General features: G+C 42.1%; 1 protein-coding gene across 3 annotated transcripts; it reads left to right on the top strand.

Moving 5' to 3' along the window:
• The first annotated feature begins 928 nt into the window (after positions 1-928).
• cabp1a (calcium binding protein 1a) lies at positions 929-13583 on the top strand. Of its 3 annotated transcripts, none has more exons than XM_005933269.3 (7): positions 929-2144; positions 8612-8642; positions 10015-10158; positions 10258-10367; positions 10446-10520; positions 10622-10694; positions 10790-13583. In XM_005933269.3, exons 1-7 carry the CDS (start codon positions 1407-1409, stop codon positions 10813-10815), a joined length of 1197 nt encoding a protein of 398 aa, XP_005933331.1. In that variant the 5' UTR covers positions 929-1406; the 3' UTR covers positions 10816-13583. The 3 variants fall into 3 exon arrangements, with proteins under 3 accessions (XP_005933331.1, XP_042081228.1, XP_005933332.2); XM_042225294.1 differs by lacking the exon at positions 929-2144 and adding an exon at positions 3673-4379; XM_005933270.3 differs by lacking the exon at positions 929-2144 and adding an exon at positions 4463-5448.
• Positions 13584-13634: the final 51 nt, after the last annotated feature.

The following is a 13634-nucleotide window of genomic DNA, read 5'->3' as shown; positions in this document are numbered from 1 at the left end:
TTATATAGTTATTGAAATGTAAGCAACATATATACAAACAAGGATTATCAGTGGATAAAAGATATATGCACTGCACTGATGTCACTAAGTCAAAGAAAAATTCAGTAATAAGCAGGTAAGTGCAAAAACATACAAAAAATCTTATAATTCAAACCAGGAACCTTCCCTTCTTGCTGTGAGTAAAGTGTGCTAACCCCTGCCAGCTACTGTCACTCACTGCAGTGAAGTTCCTGGTTTGAGACCTGGCTGGGGCCTCTCTCTGTGAAGTTTGCATGTTCTTCCTCCATGAGTTTCCTGTGGGTAATCTGCTTCCTCCCACAGTCCATGCTTTTCCCATAATGAGATAAACAAAGTACCTAAAGTTTATATAGTATATAACATTGTATCAGTAAGGTTAAATCTGGCTTGCAGTACAAACTCCTGTGATTGGTCAGTAACTCTAGAACAATGCTATAAAAATGCTACTTTATTGCAATGAGTTCCTTTTGGTGGTCACAATGACGCAACAGGAAGACAATCTAAATCCATATCGAAATGTGTAAATATGTTTATCTGTCTATGTGGCAGAAAGTGTAGGGGCTCACACTTCCTTTGTCTAACACTCAACTTTTCAGAGTAAAACAGTTAGAAAACGGCGCAAACCACTGTGAGACATGTGCGGGGGAGTTCAATTTTCAAAACTTGAATAGTCTTTTGTTTTACATAAGAGCTTACAGTGCATAATAATGCTTTCTTTTTATTCCTTCTTCCTCTGTTGATTGTTTGTTTGGGCAGTTTACATTAATAAAACATTAGCAACATAACTTTTTATAGGGTTTAAAGTTTTATATTTAGGACGAGGTGCATCCAGATCCCGACACCCCCTCCCACCACCTTGACCATTACATAATTTTCGAGGATGCTGGCCAAAAACAAATTTGAACCACACCCGCTCTAGCCACGCCCCTGATGGTGCAGAATAGCCACTTTCTCAGTTTTAGGTAAATATTATCCAAATGCGTAGTTCTGTCATCAATTAAAGCTCCTGTGATATTTATTCTCCACCTGTTGTGGTTCACGTTATTATTTTTAGAGTCTTTGAATTCAAATTTAAGGAGCAGATTAGTATCTGTTATTTTCTCACTGAAAACTAGAGCACCGTGTTGTCTTGGGATACTACCATCCTCACCTACATCACAGCCGATGTCACACAAACAGACATTCACATCAATGAGAAGGTGACGCGCTCTGCAGCCTCTATTCCACTGTCTGTGCGCGCTCCGGCACCGCTGCCGCACAGCAATCAGGTGGTAGCTCAACTTGAAGCGAGCGGGCTCTGCGGGAGAATATGTGTCGACAATGGAGAGAAAACGGCAAATGGTGTCGATGAGCAGCCCGCACACAGAGACCGGACCAGATTCGCCGCGATGAGCACCCCCTTTCCAAAATCTGATTCCACGACCTCCTTACTGAAATCGTCTTCGGCCGCGAGGAGACCGACACACCTCCCAGAGCACACGGCAGAAAGCCAGAGAAGTCAGCACCACCATCAGCACCACCATCAGCATCACAACCAGCGTCCCGCCGCGCTTCTGAGCAGCAGCAGCAAAGCCGAGGAATCCTTCTGGTCGGCCGAGTGCGACGTCAGTGCCCGGAGACCCCTGTGCCATCCCTCCCTCGTCGGCAGCCAGGACAGTAGTAATAATGCAGCCACTCGGGGCAAGTGCAAGTCACATGCTCCTCACAGCCAAGTTTCCGCTCCGCCGGAGCCGAACGGAGATGCAGGCCGAAGTGTGAGGGAGCGCTCCAGGACATCAAAACACCGTCACCACCACCGCAGGAAGCACAACCGAGAGGAGCGTCCGGCAGCAGCGGGACCGGACGAACCGGAGCATCCCCGTCGCTGTCACACGCACTCCCGCGCGGTCCCCAGGGTGCCCTCTCTGTCGGACAGCAATGACGACAGGGTTCCCCTCTGCGAGCCGAGGGACCGCAACGGGGCCAGTGCGGCCAACAGCGGCGGTCAGGTCAGCAGTCCATCCCCGTCCTCTTACTCCCTGGTCCCGCTGTCCAGCAGGTCTTCTCGTCGCTCACGGAGGTCCAGCGCTGCTTCTTCTGCATCAGATATTAATTTACGCACCATCCTCAATTCACTCTTTGGGCAGGTAAGGCCCTGAAATATACGGGAGAATTAAAGCAGTAGTGTGGTCTCAGTTAGAACACAACAGCTGGGTAAATTTCATTTTACACGCTGTGACAGTGACACCCCATTTCCATAACTTGTATGAAAATGATTATTCTTTTTTTTTAACCCTACTAGAAACCTTTTTTTTAAAAAAAAGACTATATCTGCATTGATTTCTGAGGCTTCTCTGCTGAAGGCCGCCTTGTTGTTAGTATATTTTTATGCATGAGGTGCACACAGATATGAAGCAGTGAAGTGTACATGTGGCTTCCCTTGAGTCCTGTGTGTGTCCTGTGATGCTGTCAGCAAACACTGACACTGCTGGACGTACAAGAAAAAGCTTCGTCTAAACATCTCATTTCTTATATAATTTTACAGTTCTTCCTCCTACAGGTTTGCTCAGTCCTGTATGGTCCAACATCAGAGAGGTGAAAATCTCACATGTGTTAATGTGTATTTGTTCAAAGGAAAAAATAGGGGGGAGGGAACTCATTCATGTTCCAGCATCAGTCTGTCAGGCACACTGCTGCGTTTTCTGTTTTGTGACTGAAGGAAATAAAATTGATGTTCCTGCTGATGATGAGGGGGCTTCTAGCTTCTATTTTGGGCGACAAATCTATTTATACAGAAGAAAGGAGTTCAGCCTAATGTGCTTGGATTTTTATCAGTGCTGCACTTTTGCTCATTTTGGTGTGTGTGTGTGTGTGTGTGTGTGTGTGTGTGTGTGTGTGTGTTGGGGGGGGGTATGTATAAAAGCAGCCAGGTTTCATTTTACACTGAAAAATCCGAACCAAGCTCCAGCTTGCTGCTTAAACTGCTGGTAATGATGTTTACTGAGGACATTTTCCTCTTCTTTCTCTTCCACAAAGGCCAAGAGTTTATTTGCTGCTTTTATAGTGTTTGGGTTTTAGTCAGATTATGAATCAGGGAGTGATTTACATACGTTGCCAAAATAGGCCGATCTCAGTCGTAAAATAAGCTCAGCACCGGAACATGGAGATCAACCTTTGTGGCTTCCAGAGAAACATTTTCTATTGCTTTGTAGTACAAAAGCCATTTCTACAAATAACCCGTGAGTCAGTCTGTGAGCAGTTCTATGAAAACATTAGCATGACCTGAAAGGGGGCTTTGATGAGACAGCTACAGAAGCAATGATGGGCAGAGATGTAACGCATGGTTTGAGCAATACCAACACATGGTGCCTCTGGTAGTACATACAAAGTAAGCAGGATTTACATTGCACTGATTGCAGCACAGAAGAGAAACACACATGAAAATGAACACTTACACATGTATATATATATAAACATTTCACTGCAATGGCTGGACTACATGTTGACAGTATTCCTGCCACTCACAGTCTTTCTATATGTGTCTCTTCCATGTGGCTGCTGTAGGTCAGCATGACCTTCCTCTAGCCTGCAGAGGGCAAAGGATGATGTGTGGGTGTGTGTGGGGGTGTGTGTGTGGGTGGGTGGAAGGCAGAGAAAGAAAAAAAAAATCAAAATTCATAAAATATAAAAAGGCCATAAATGAATTCAAATGCAATCTGAAGGCTGGACATTGACAAAATGTTCTGGAGCGAGAGTTCATCCGAGGAGGAAAACAAAGCTGTAAATAGGTCATCACAGAATGTTCCTCCAAACTTGCCTGCTACAGATTTTCCAAAACCCTCCCAGGGTGCATGCAACCCATGACGTAAAGGTTTACTTTACATTTGTTAATGCTTTGTTGTGTTTTGCTGTAGGAAAGTTTACGCCATTTCTCTCATTTATTCTCGTGTTTGGAGGTCTGTTAATCTGTTTGGAGCTGTCTGTGCTGTTTATAGTAGTCTGGTTAGTGTGACAGTCAGGTGAAATATTGCTCACATGTCTTCTTTTCCTTGCATAATTCTGTTTCCTTCTTTGGTCCATCCACTTCCCGCCCTCGTTTATGTTCTACCCCTACCCCCACAACTCTCTCTCACTCTTTCCATATCATTGCTGGTCTTGCTTTTGCTACACTCCACAGTCCAGAACAGCATCCTTCACAGTTTCTCATTCGGCTGTAGGAACAGGTTAGAAGCCCGGGCTTCATGGGTCTTGTTGAAACCAGAGTTTACACTCCTCTCAGAACCCAGAGTGCAAGCTTAACGGAGAGAAGGCCCTCATGGTCCTTTTCGGTGCCTCTTCTTTCCTTTGGTATGGGAAACTGCTTAGACTGGCCTCTGAGAACGGTAAGCCCGTGCTGCTGCACTCTGCCTTTCTCAGCTTCCTTCATAGCTCTTGTACTAGCTACAGTAGCACTTGCAACTTGGAAGCAGACTGTACTGCTGCATAGGTGGTGCATAGTTTTCTGCAGTTGTTTCTGTTTATTTTATTGCAAAAGCTCATGGTAGTGCAAGAAGCATGCACCTAATTATTAATTAGATGCATACTCATTTTAGCCCCCCTCCTCCACACACACACACAGAAAAAACAAAAGAAAGAAAAAAGAACAGAGTTTGATGTTTAATTCTGCAGATGTGCGTGCACTGCACTGCTTTGTAACCTTGCTCTGGAGTATAGTTTGTTAAACTCAAGTCAGGTTGATGGTTTCAGAAACTTGCAGATCTTTGTTACCATCCAGAACTGCTTTCCTGTAGAAGACATGATGTCGTGATGTCTGTCTGTGATCAGTATATGTGTAACCTCTTCCCCGGTGCTTTCACTTGCCTTTTCTCTGCTTCTGTGTGTGTGTTTACTGTTCCAGTGACACTGTATAGGTGTGAGGTGCCAGTCCGTAAAATGTGGCGAGTAAACTGTTATGAACGATGAGTGGAAAGTTGGCAGCATGCTGGTTTATTGATGTATTTACCTTTCAGTCGTGTCTTCATATTTTCCACATTGTTTCTATTGCATACACACTTGCACCCCACCACCACCACCACACACACACACACACACACAGGCACTGATATATAATTCTTAGATAGTATTATTCTACTCTGCAAAGCTCAGCTGTGTCATCCCTCAAAGTATACAGGAGGTCTATAGTGACTTTCTCATAAGAGCTCACGATTCCCCTCTCAACTTGTATCTTTGTTCCATTCTGCTGTGTCCCTGCACCCCTCTGGAAAGATGCTCCAGGATGCTGAGCGGAGAGTCAGAGTGGTGCTGTCCTGTGAGGAGATGGGCCAGTCTGGGTATCTTGGGTCTTATCAGGACTCCATTGTTTCGGTGACACAAAACTGCGTTCTCGTGAGCAACATACTGGGACAATCCTGTGTCTTCCTGAGTAAAGGCATGGCAAAGTGCAGGCAGGCTGTACGTAAGTCTGGACAAAAATTCTCTTTAATGACTCCTTCCTGTCAGAGAAGCTGTCATTTCTGCAATTATTAAAGAAGCTGCAACTTAATTGTACATCATTTTCAGCTATAAGCTTGGAATTCACTGGTGAAGAAGAAGGTCAGAAAGATTAAATGCAATGCATGTAACCCAACAACAGTCCAAACGTGTCACACGTGGACAACCAGCTGTAGCAATGCAGACACACCTTTTCTCTGTCTCTCTTGTTCTCGCTTTAACATCAAAAATCTGCATGTTTGTGCAGCGAGTGCACAAAATATTACAGCAGCATTCTGACATACTGCTCCGCTTGTCAGGTTAATGTGTAGCTGGAGCTGGATTAGTTAGCTTAGTGCCAAGATTTAAAAAGAAGGGCAAACATCAAGCCTGTTCCTGTCCAAAGATAACAGCATACGCCTCCCAGCACAGCTTAAGCTTCTATTAATTAACGTGCTGCAGTTTGTTTACTCGATCCATATAAAAAAGTATTAAAAAGGGGGCTGGCGACATGTTGTGGTTTTAAAGGGGACCTATTATGCTTTTCCATTTTTGCAGTATAGTGTATAGAGGTGGCATGGTGGCTGGCGCTGTTACCTCATAAAAAGAGGGTTGTGGGTTTGAATCCAGCTTGGGGTCTTTCTGTGTGGAGTTTGTATATTTTCTCTAGGTACTCTAGCTTTCTCCCACAGTCCAAAAGCACGAATGAGGTTCAGTTAATTGTTGATTCTAAAGTGACTGTAGATGTAATTGGTTGTTTATCTCTATGTGTTATTCTTGCAGCAGTCTGCCAATCCGTCCAGGGTTAGGGTGTATCCTGCCTCTTGCCCTGTGACAGCTGGGATGAGCCTCAGCCCCTACAACTGTGAATTTGATGAGCAGAAGAAAATAGATGGATAATGTGTATATGTAGTGTACACATTGCTAGTTCAAGTTGGACTCACTTTTGAGTCAGAACTGATTTAATTCTTTATGGCACAGATTCATCAAGGTGTGGGGAAGTCAGAGATTTTGATCCATATTAAGATGAGAACATCACACAGTTGCTGAAGATTTGTCAGTCGCACATCCGTGATGAGAGTCTCCTGTTTCTCCACATCCTAATAGTGCTCTTATGGATTGATATCTGGTGTCTGAGGAGGCTATCTGACTACAGTAAACTCATGTTCATGTTCAATAAACCAGTTTGACATGATTTGAGCTTTTTGGTATGGTGTGTTACCTGCTGGAAGCAGCCATCAGAAAATGGGCACAATGGGCAATACTCAGGTAGGCTGTGGTGATTATATGCTCATTTGGTCCCAAAAGACCCAAAAGTGAGCCAAGAAAATACATTAATATATTCAAATTCCTTACACCATTACACCACCAGCCTGAACCTTTAATACAACGTAGGATGGATCCATGCTTTCATCCATGTTGTTTAGGCCAAATTCTGATCCTACTATCTAAATTTCACAGCAGAAATCATGGCCCATCATGTCAGGCACGGTTTTTCCAGTCTTCTGTTGCACAATTTTGGTGAGTCTGTGTAAACTGTACCCTCAGTTTCCTGTTCTAAGCTGACCTGAGTGGCCCCCAGTGTGGTCTTCTTCATGTGCATTCAGAGATGCTCTTCTGCATAGCTTGGTTATAACAAGTTTTTATTTGAGTTTTTGTCGCCTTCCTATCAGCTTGAAGCAGTCTGGCGATTCTCCTCTGGCCTGTGTAATCAATAAGGTGTTTTCATCCAGAGAACTACTGCTTACTGCATATTTTCTCTTTTTCAGACCAGTATCTATAAAGCGAACCACATAAAACACAGTTGTGTGGGGAAAATCCCAGCAGATCAGCTGTTTCTAAAATACCCAGATCAACCTCTGGTACAAACAACCTTGTGGTTGGCTGATTAGATGTCTGTGTTAACAAGGTGTTGAACAGTGTGTGTAGAAGTAATCCTTGTGGCTAAAACCTCAGGCTTCAGACTGCTGTAAAAACTCTTTTTCTGAGATAAACAAGGTTTTTTTTTAACTGAATTATTCACAACCACTCCAGCTGAGTCCAACAAACAAATAGAGCTGGAATAAACATAATAGGTCCCCTTTTAGAGAGGTTATTTGCTATACTATTGCTAGAGCAGCAAGTGCACTTCAACACACTGTAAAGAAAAGGGTGTGATATGTTAGTTTGTGAGTTTTAGAGGGTGATAGGTGGATTTTGCTACTTTCAGACAGATTGAGGCTAGCTGTTTCCCCCCTGAGTCAACATATTTATCACACAGACATGAGAATGATGTCATTGTAATTTATCTCTTGGCAAGAAAGGCAAAAAGTTTTTATTGCCTTAAATGTCAACCTATTCCTGTAAGAACACACAAAATCCACAGCTCATGTATTTTCCTGTCTGCACTGTGGTGACTGATCGCGATGGTGATTTGCATAAAACAAACAAGCGTCTTTGAAACGTTTTGCTCTGATGTGTTGCGCTGCAAAGACGTGCAGCTTTTTCTGTAGCATAAGTATATTGGATAACCGATAATGGTTGATGTATTAGCAGTGACTGATTGACACAGGCTTTGCTCGTGGACTGCACGTGCATTCATGTTGGGTTGGCTGGTCCTCTGGGCTCATATTTCTTCTTTGTTTTCTATGTCAGTTTTTTCCCATCTGAGAGCTCTTCGGGCCCAATGTCAGCCCTCAGTGTTGTGTTTAGACTTCACACGACTCCTGCTGTTAACCCCTGAGGACTCTGGGACATGTCTGCCTCTTTCTCTGTCCTTTAAAGGTTGCACTTATTGTAAGCCATTGTAAGTAAGCAGGAAAAAAATAGAAACAGTCACATTCTTCTATGATCTCCAGAATCTTTATTCCCAGCTATGCTTTATAGGAATTGGCCTATTTATGCCAGAAGTTTGGTCATCACGACATGAGATCGTTTCCAATCTGCTCTTACATCTTTACTTTAGCTGAAGTTTACTTGGCGTCTGCGGACTGTTATGGAAAATACTGCTGATTTAGAGTCAGGCGTCACTCAAGTCACAGCATTGTCATCAGTATGTCTACATAGAGCACATATGCAGAAGAATATTTGATATGATGATGATGATGATGATGAATGTTTTCTTCGCGGATTGTAATTTTGATTTTGTGCTGTTTTTTCTCAACAGGACAGAGAGCTGAGGCCAGAAGAGATGGATGGTAAGTTTCCCTTTACTTAATGCTGTCACTTTCTTTCTTTGCTGAGGCCATTAAGATAAACAAAACAGAGAGTGAAAAGATGAAACAAATTATTCAAATCCTTCATAACATAAGTCTAAAAATACCAGGATTTGTAAATGGAAACAACGTGCAAATGAAAGGGCTAGAGTACAGATCAATGCACAGATGCTACAACCCCAGTCTGCTGTGCAAAAATGTAAATAAAAACAAAATGCACATCTAATAAACAAATATTATATTCACAACAGAACATGGAAAACATGTCAAATGTTTAAACTGAGGAAATGGATCATTTTAAGAAAAAATATGAACTCATTTTAAATTTAATAGCAGCAACACATCTCAAAAAAGTTGGGACAATGCCATGTTTACCACTATGTCGCATCCCCTCTACTTTTAACAACACTCTGTAAATGTCTGCGAAGTGAGGAGACCAGCTGCTGGACCTTTGGGAAAGGAATGTTGTCCCATTCTTGTCTGATATGTGATTCTAGCTGCTAAACAGTCCTGGCTCTTCTTCGTCATATTTTCCCTTTTGCAATGTTTCCAATATTTTTTAAATATGTGAGGTCATCCCATTCAGACGATGCCTGGACCATTTGCTGATCTAAAACTCATATATACCTTTCAGCATTGACAGTGCGCTTCCAGGTGTGCAAGTTGCAAATTCTATAGGCTCCTGCATACGTCAGAGATGCAGGCTTTTAAACTGGGTGCTGATAACAAGCTGGATGGTCCCCGACTTCTTCAGTCCAGACTATGCAGCATCCATGTTATCCAAAAAGGATTATAAATTTTGATTTGTCTCATACTTTGCCTCAGTCAGTGTAAATGACTTGTAGCTAAAAGTAGAGAGACGTGTTCTGGATCATGTTCGCTTCTTCTTCGTTTTGGCAGAACTTTAACCTGATTCTGAGGATGGCAGGGTGAACTGTATTCATGCTCTGAGTTCAATATTTTGACTATTATTACTTTTTGCTTTTTTGAACCATATGTGAGGAGCGACTGGTGTTTTTGAGCAAAAACAAGAACACGCCACATCGTACTTTGATTTATTAGCTATTATCTAATTTCTAATGAGACAACAATTTACTAAATGAACATCCTGGTGTAATAAATGAGACCCAAAACTAGGATTTTTGAAAAAAGGAACATGTTTACTGGGGTCATAAATCAAGTGCAATCAAATTAGTCACCCCGTTCTGGTCATTTGTAAGAATGGATAATTAAGGCAATTTTGCCCTTCCACTTGCTCTATACTTGTACATCTACAGCCATCTTTTATATATACCATCTAGGGATCAATATAATTCAATTACTAATACGATTTCTGTTACTATTTTTATAACAGAGCTCCGAGATGCTTTCAAAGAGTTTGACAAAGACAAGGACGGTTTCATCAGCTGCAAAGATCTCGGAAACTGCATGAGGACCATGGGATACATGCCAACTGAAATGGAGCTGATAGAACTAAGCCAACAGATCAACATGAACTGTAAGGACAAGCTGTCATCTATACACATCACACATATAACCATATCCTCTGTGTCTTTTGAGGTTTGAAATTTGTACCAAATCCTCTCTTTTTTTTAAGTGGGAGGTCATGTTGATTTTGAGGATTTCGTAGAGCTGATGGGCCCAAAACTCCTCGCCGAAACTGCGGACATGATTGGAATAAAGGAGCTAAAAGACGCGTTTAGGGAGGTGAGACTGTCTGGATTCAAGTGGTTTTATTAGCTACTTTTCTGTTTTCAATACTGAACCTCGGCTTGTTGTTTTCAGTTCGACACTAATGGAGATGGTGCCATAAGCACGTCGGAGCTCAGAGACGCAATGAGAAAACTGTTGGGACAACAAGTAAGGTTCAGCTCAGAGCGAGAGAGTTATCATTAATGAAATAGACGTTTTTTGTTGTGCTTTACTCACTGCTACCATCCTGTGTGGTTTTGGTTTTTCAGGTTGGTCTGAAGGAAGTAGAAGACATCCTAAGGGATGTGGACTTGAATGGGGACGGACTTGTCGACTTTGAAGGTAAAACGTCCTTTTCAGACAACCTGTTTAAGGTGTAGCGTAGAGTGTGGCTGAGCTGCAGTTGCAGTTTCGTGCTCTTTCTTCTCTCCTTTCAGAGTTTGTACGGATGATGTCTCGCTGAGATCATTAAAATGATCGGTCCTGAATGTGAAGCTACGTCCTTCTCCACACTAGACTAACTACAACAAGACGACATACTGAGAACTTCTGAGCCATCCAACTCTGAATGACACTGGAAAATAAAACTACTTTGAATGTTACGGAGTGAAGGCGTCACCTCACGCTTTCAGTCAATAAGTGTTCTTCCTGAAAAGTCTCCAGTTCAACTGAGGCAGAATTCGCTGTAGCCTAGCTGATGATTACCTACTTTATGTTTGGGTTGTTTTTTTTTTGCACTTTAATTAACACTAATAACTTCCTCTGTGGATAAATCGCTGGTGTCTTAGTCTTTACGTGGTCTAATTACGCGTCTCACAAAATGTCACCTTTGATGTACAACGCCGTCAGAATGAGAGGCCGAATGTTTGTAGAAAAGATGTTAAAGGTCACTGTACTGTTGAAAATTCCACTATATATTCACCCAGTATGTGTTATATTAGAAACTGTAACCAGAACGACCTTTGTGTGACATTGGTGCTCCACCGAGGAAACCATGTGGTGGCAATATCCTAACTGTGTATCCTAACTGTGTGACCATCTGTGGTTTTTCACTGTGCCAGTTAAAGTCTGATAAAATGCACCACCGTGTGACATGCAGTTCAGTAGACTGATGATAATGAGCTGCTGAATATAAATACTTTTCATGTATGTTATTCACTTGTCTGGGATGAAGGGCAGGTGAAATATTAATAGAAGAACAAGATGCACAGCTTTTAAATCCGTGGAGCCAAACTGACACTATCCTGCCAATGTCAAGATTGTTTTTCTCTTTTAAGAAACACCTTGCCCTGTCTGGGATTACACAGTAGAAATAACGTATGTGAAGCGTATTTACAGTGGATGTGATAACGTTGTAAATGTACTGTCTGTCGGTGTCTCAATGATTGTATTTGTGGTAATGCTCCACACGTCAGTGCTGTCAAAAGAAAATCCTATGCATGCCAAAGACATTTATTACATTCAGTATGCACATTTGCAATCCTGTCTAACAAAGTAAACAAAATAGCCGCCAAGTTAACTGTAGAAGAATAAAAGGTGTTTACATTTGAGCCCCTTTTATTGTGGTGATGTTGCCAAGGAAAATATGTTGCTGTCTTTAGTTTGATATTTCGATCAAAATGAAAACATGACAACAGATTATTTCAGTGTGGACCTTTTGTTTGTTTTTCTATAATGCATTCATTTTAAGAATGATTGTGAGACTGCTGTTACTGCATGTCCTGAGGACAAATCTCCACCCTCCTTATAATATTTGTCATTCATATAGCAGTATTCAAAAATCACAAGCCAATCCTGATTTCTTTATATTTTGCGAGGAACGCGGCAAACAGATGCAGCGGTTTATTTAAATAAGTGCAAACATGCGTGGGAATGCAGTCGGTATAAAAGACAAAAACAGAGCTTGTGCAGTTCTGAAGAGCTTGAAAGTCAACATTTGGTGAGACCAAATGTTGTTCTTTAACACAGCCTGAACTCCCTCTGCCAAGTTTTCTTGTAATTTCTTAAAGTTGTCTTCAAGAATAGTTCTCCAAGCTTTTTGGAGGACATTCAATGCTCTTCTTTAGATGTTTCTGCCTTTTGTTCCATTCAAGATGTTTCTGTAACGTTGAGGTCCAGGCTCTGGGGAGGCCTAATCCATGACTGATAATGTAACGTTGTGTGTTTTTCTATCTAGACATGCTTTTAGTGCATTGACAGTGTTTTGGGGATCATTTTCATGCTAAAAATGGAAGGTGTTTCCAATAAGGCTTGCTTAAAACCAAAGAGGTAGCTCAAGACTGTTATACTGTACTGGGCATGTCTGTGAGTCTGCTAGCTTTTGATATTATTGTACAATCATCAAATGTCATCTACGGTTCTAGAAAAAGCATATGACAGGGTACTAAGAGAGGAACTGTGGTACTGCATGAGGAAGTGAGGAGTAGCAGAGTGAGGCAATGGTGAGGTGTGCGGTAGGTGTGACAGAAAGGTTCAAGAAGGGGGTGGGATTACATCAGGGATCAATCAGGGAGCCCCTTCTTGTTTGCAGTGGTGATGGACAGGCTGATAGATGAGGTCAGGCAGCAGTCTTTATGACTATGATGTTTGCAGACGACATTGTGATCTGTAGTGAGAGGAGGGGACAGGTGCAACAGAGCCTGGAGAACTGGAGGTATGCTCTGGTGTAACAGTGAGGATGCAAGGAGTGGTGGGTGAAGGTGGGTGAGGTTAACTGTGCCTTCTTCCTGTGTGAACTTTTATCAGTTTCGTTATTGAGAATATGTTTGACAAGTACATGCAAATTAATAATTTTCCATAAAACAAACATACATACATTTGCTTTTATAATCTCTTTATTAAAATTCACAGGTAAGACTATTCAGAAACTGACCATATTCAGAGTACTCTGACAAAACTATGTGCAGCAACCAACAAAGTTAAAGAACACGTCTGTTTTAATGCTTTGCCTACATTTTCAGTGCAAGATGAAGTTTTCATGCACAAACAACCAAACACTGAGGCGGGCACTGCAACACCCACGACATAGCTGCACTATCACGTGCTGCCTCTGGGTTGTTTGTCTTCTGGAGAAAAAGATGTAGCCGAGCCCTAAATGTCTGTAAAGCAGCAACAAGCCAATGTGCTTCGTGGAAACACTATGTCTCTGTAGGCGTGTGCCGCCGTAACACTACAGTCAGTACTGGTTCAAACAGAGAAACAGCTGCACTAAACTATTTCTTTTTATTAGGCTTTACTTTAAGAAGAAAGGATATTTAGCAAGTTAAAAAGGGAAAAGGGCAG

This window comes from Haplochromis burtoni, unplaced genomic scaffold (assembly GCF_018398535.1).
Source record: "Haplochromis burtoni strain Fernald_Lab_line unplaced genomic scaffold, NCSU_Asbu1 Contig_166, whole genome shotgun sequence".
Lineage (NCBI taxonomy): Eukaryota > Metazoa > Chordata > Actinopteri > Cichliformes > Cichlidae > Haplochromis > Haplochromis burtoni.
The sequence above is the reverse complement of the archived record's forward strand: the minus strand, read 5'-3'. Positions and strand labels throughout refer to the sequence as shown.

Excerpts from the sequence above, each read along its gene's own strand:
- cabp1a (XM_005933269.3), top strand. The coding sequence starts at position 1,407 with ATGAGCACCCCCTTTCCAAAATCTGATTCCACGACCTCCTTACTGAAA. Across the intron at positions 10,521-10,621 it reads GAAAACTGTTGGGACAACAA|GTTGGTCTGAAGGAAGTAGA; the intron begins GTAAGGTTCAGC and ends TTGGTTTTTCAG. Across the intron at positions 10,695-10,789 it reads CGGACTTGTCGACTTTGAAG|AGTTTGTACGGATGATGTCT; the intron begins GTAAAACGTCCT and ends CTCTCCTTTCAG.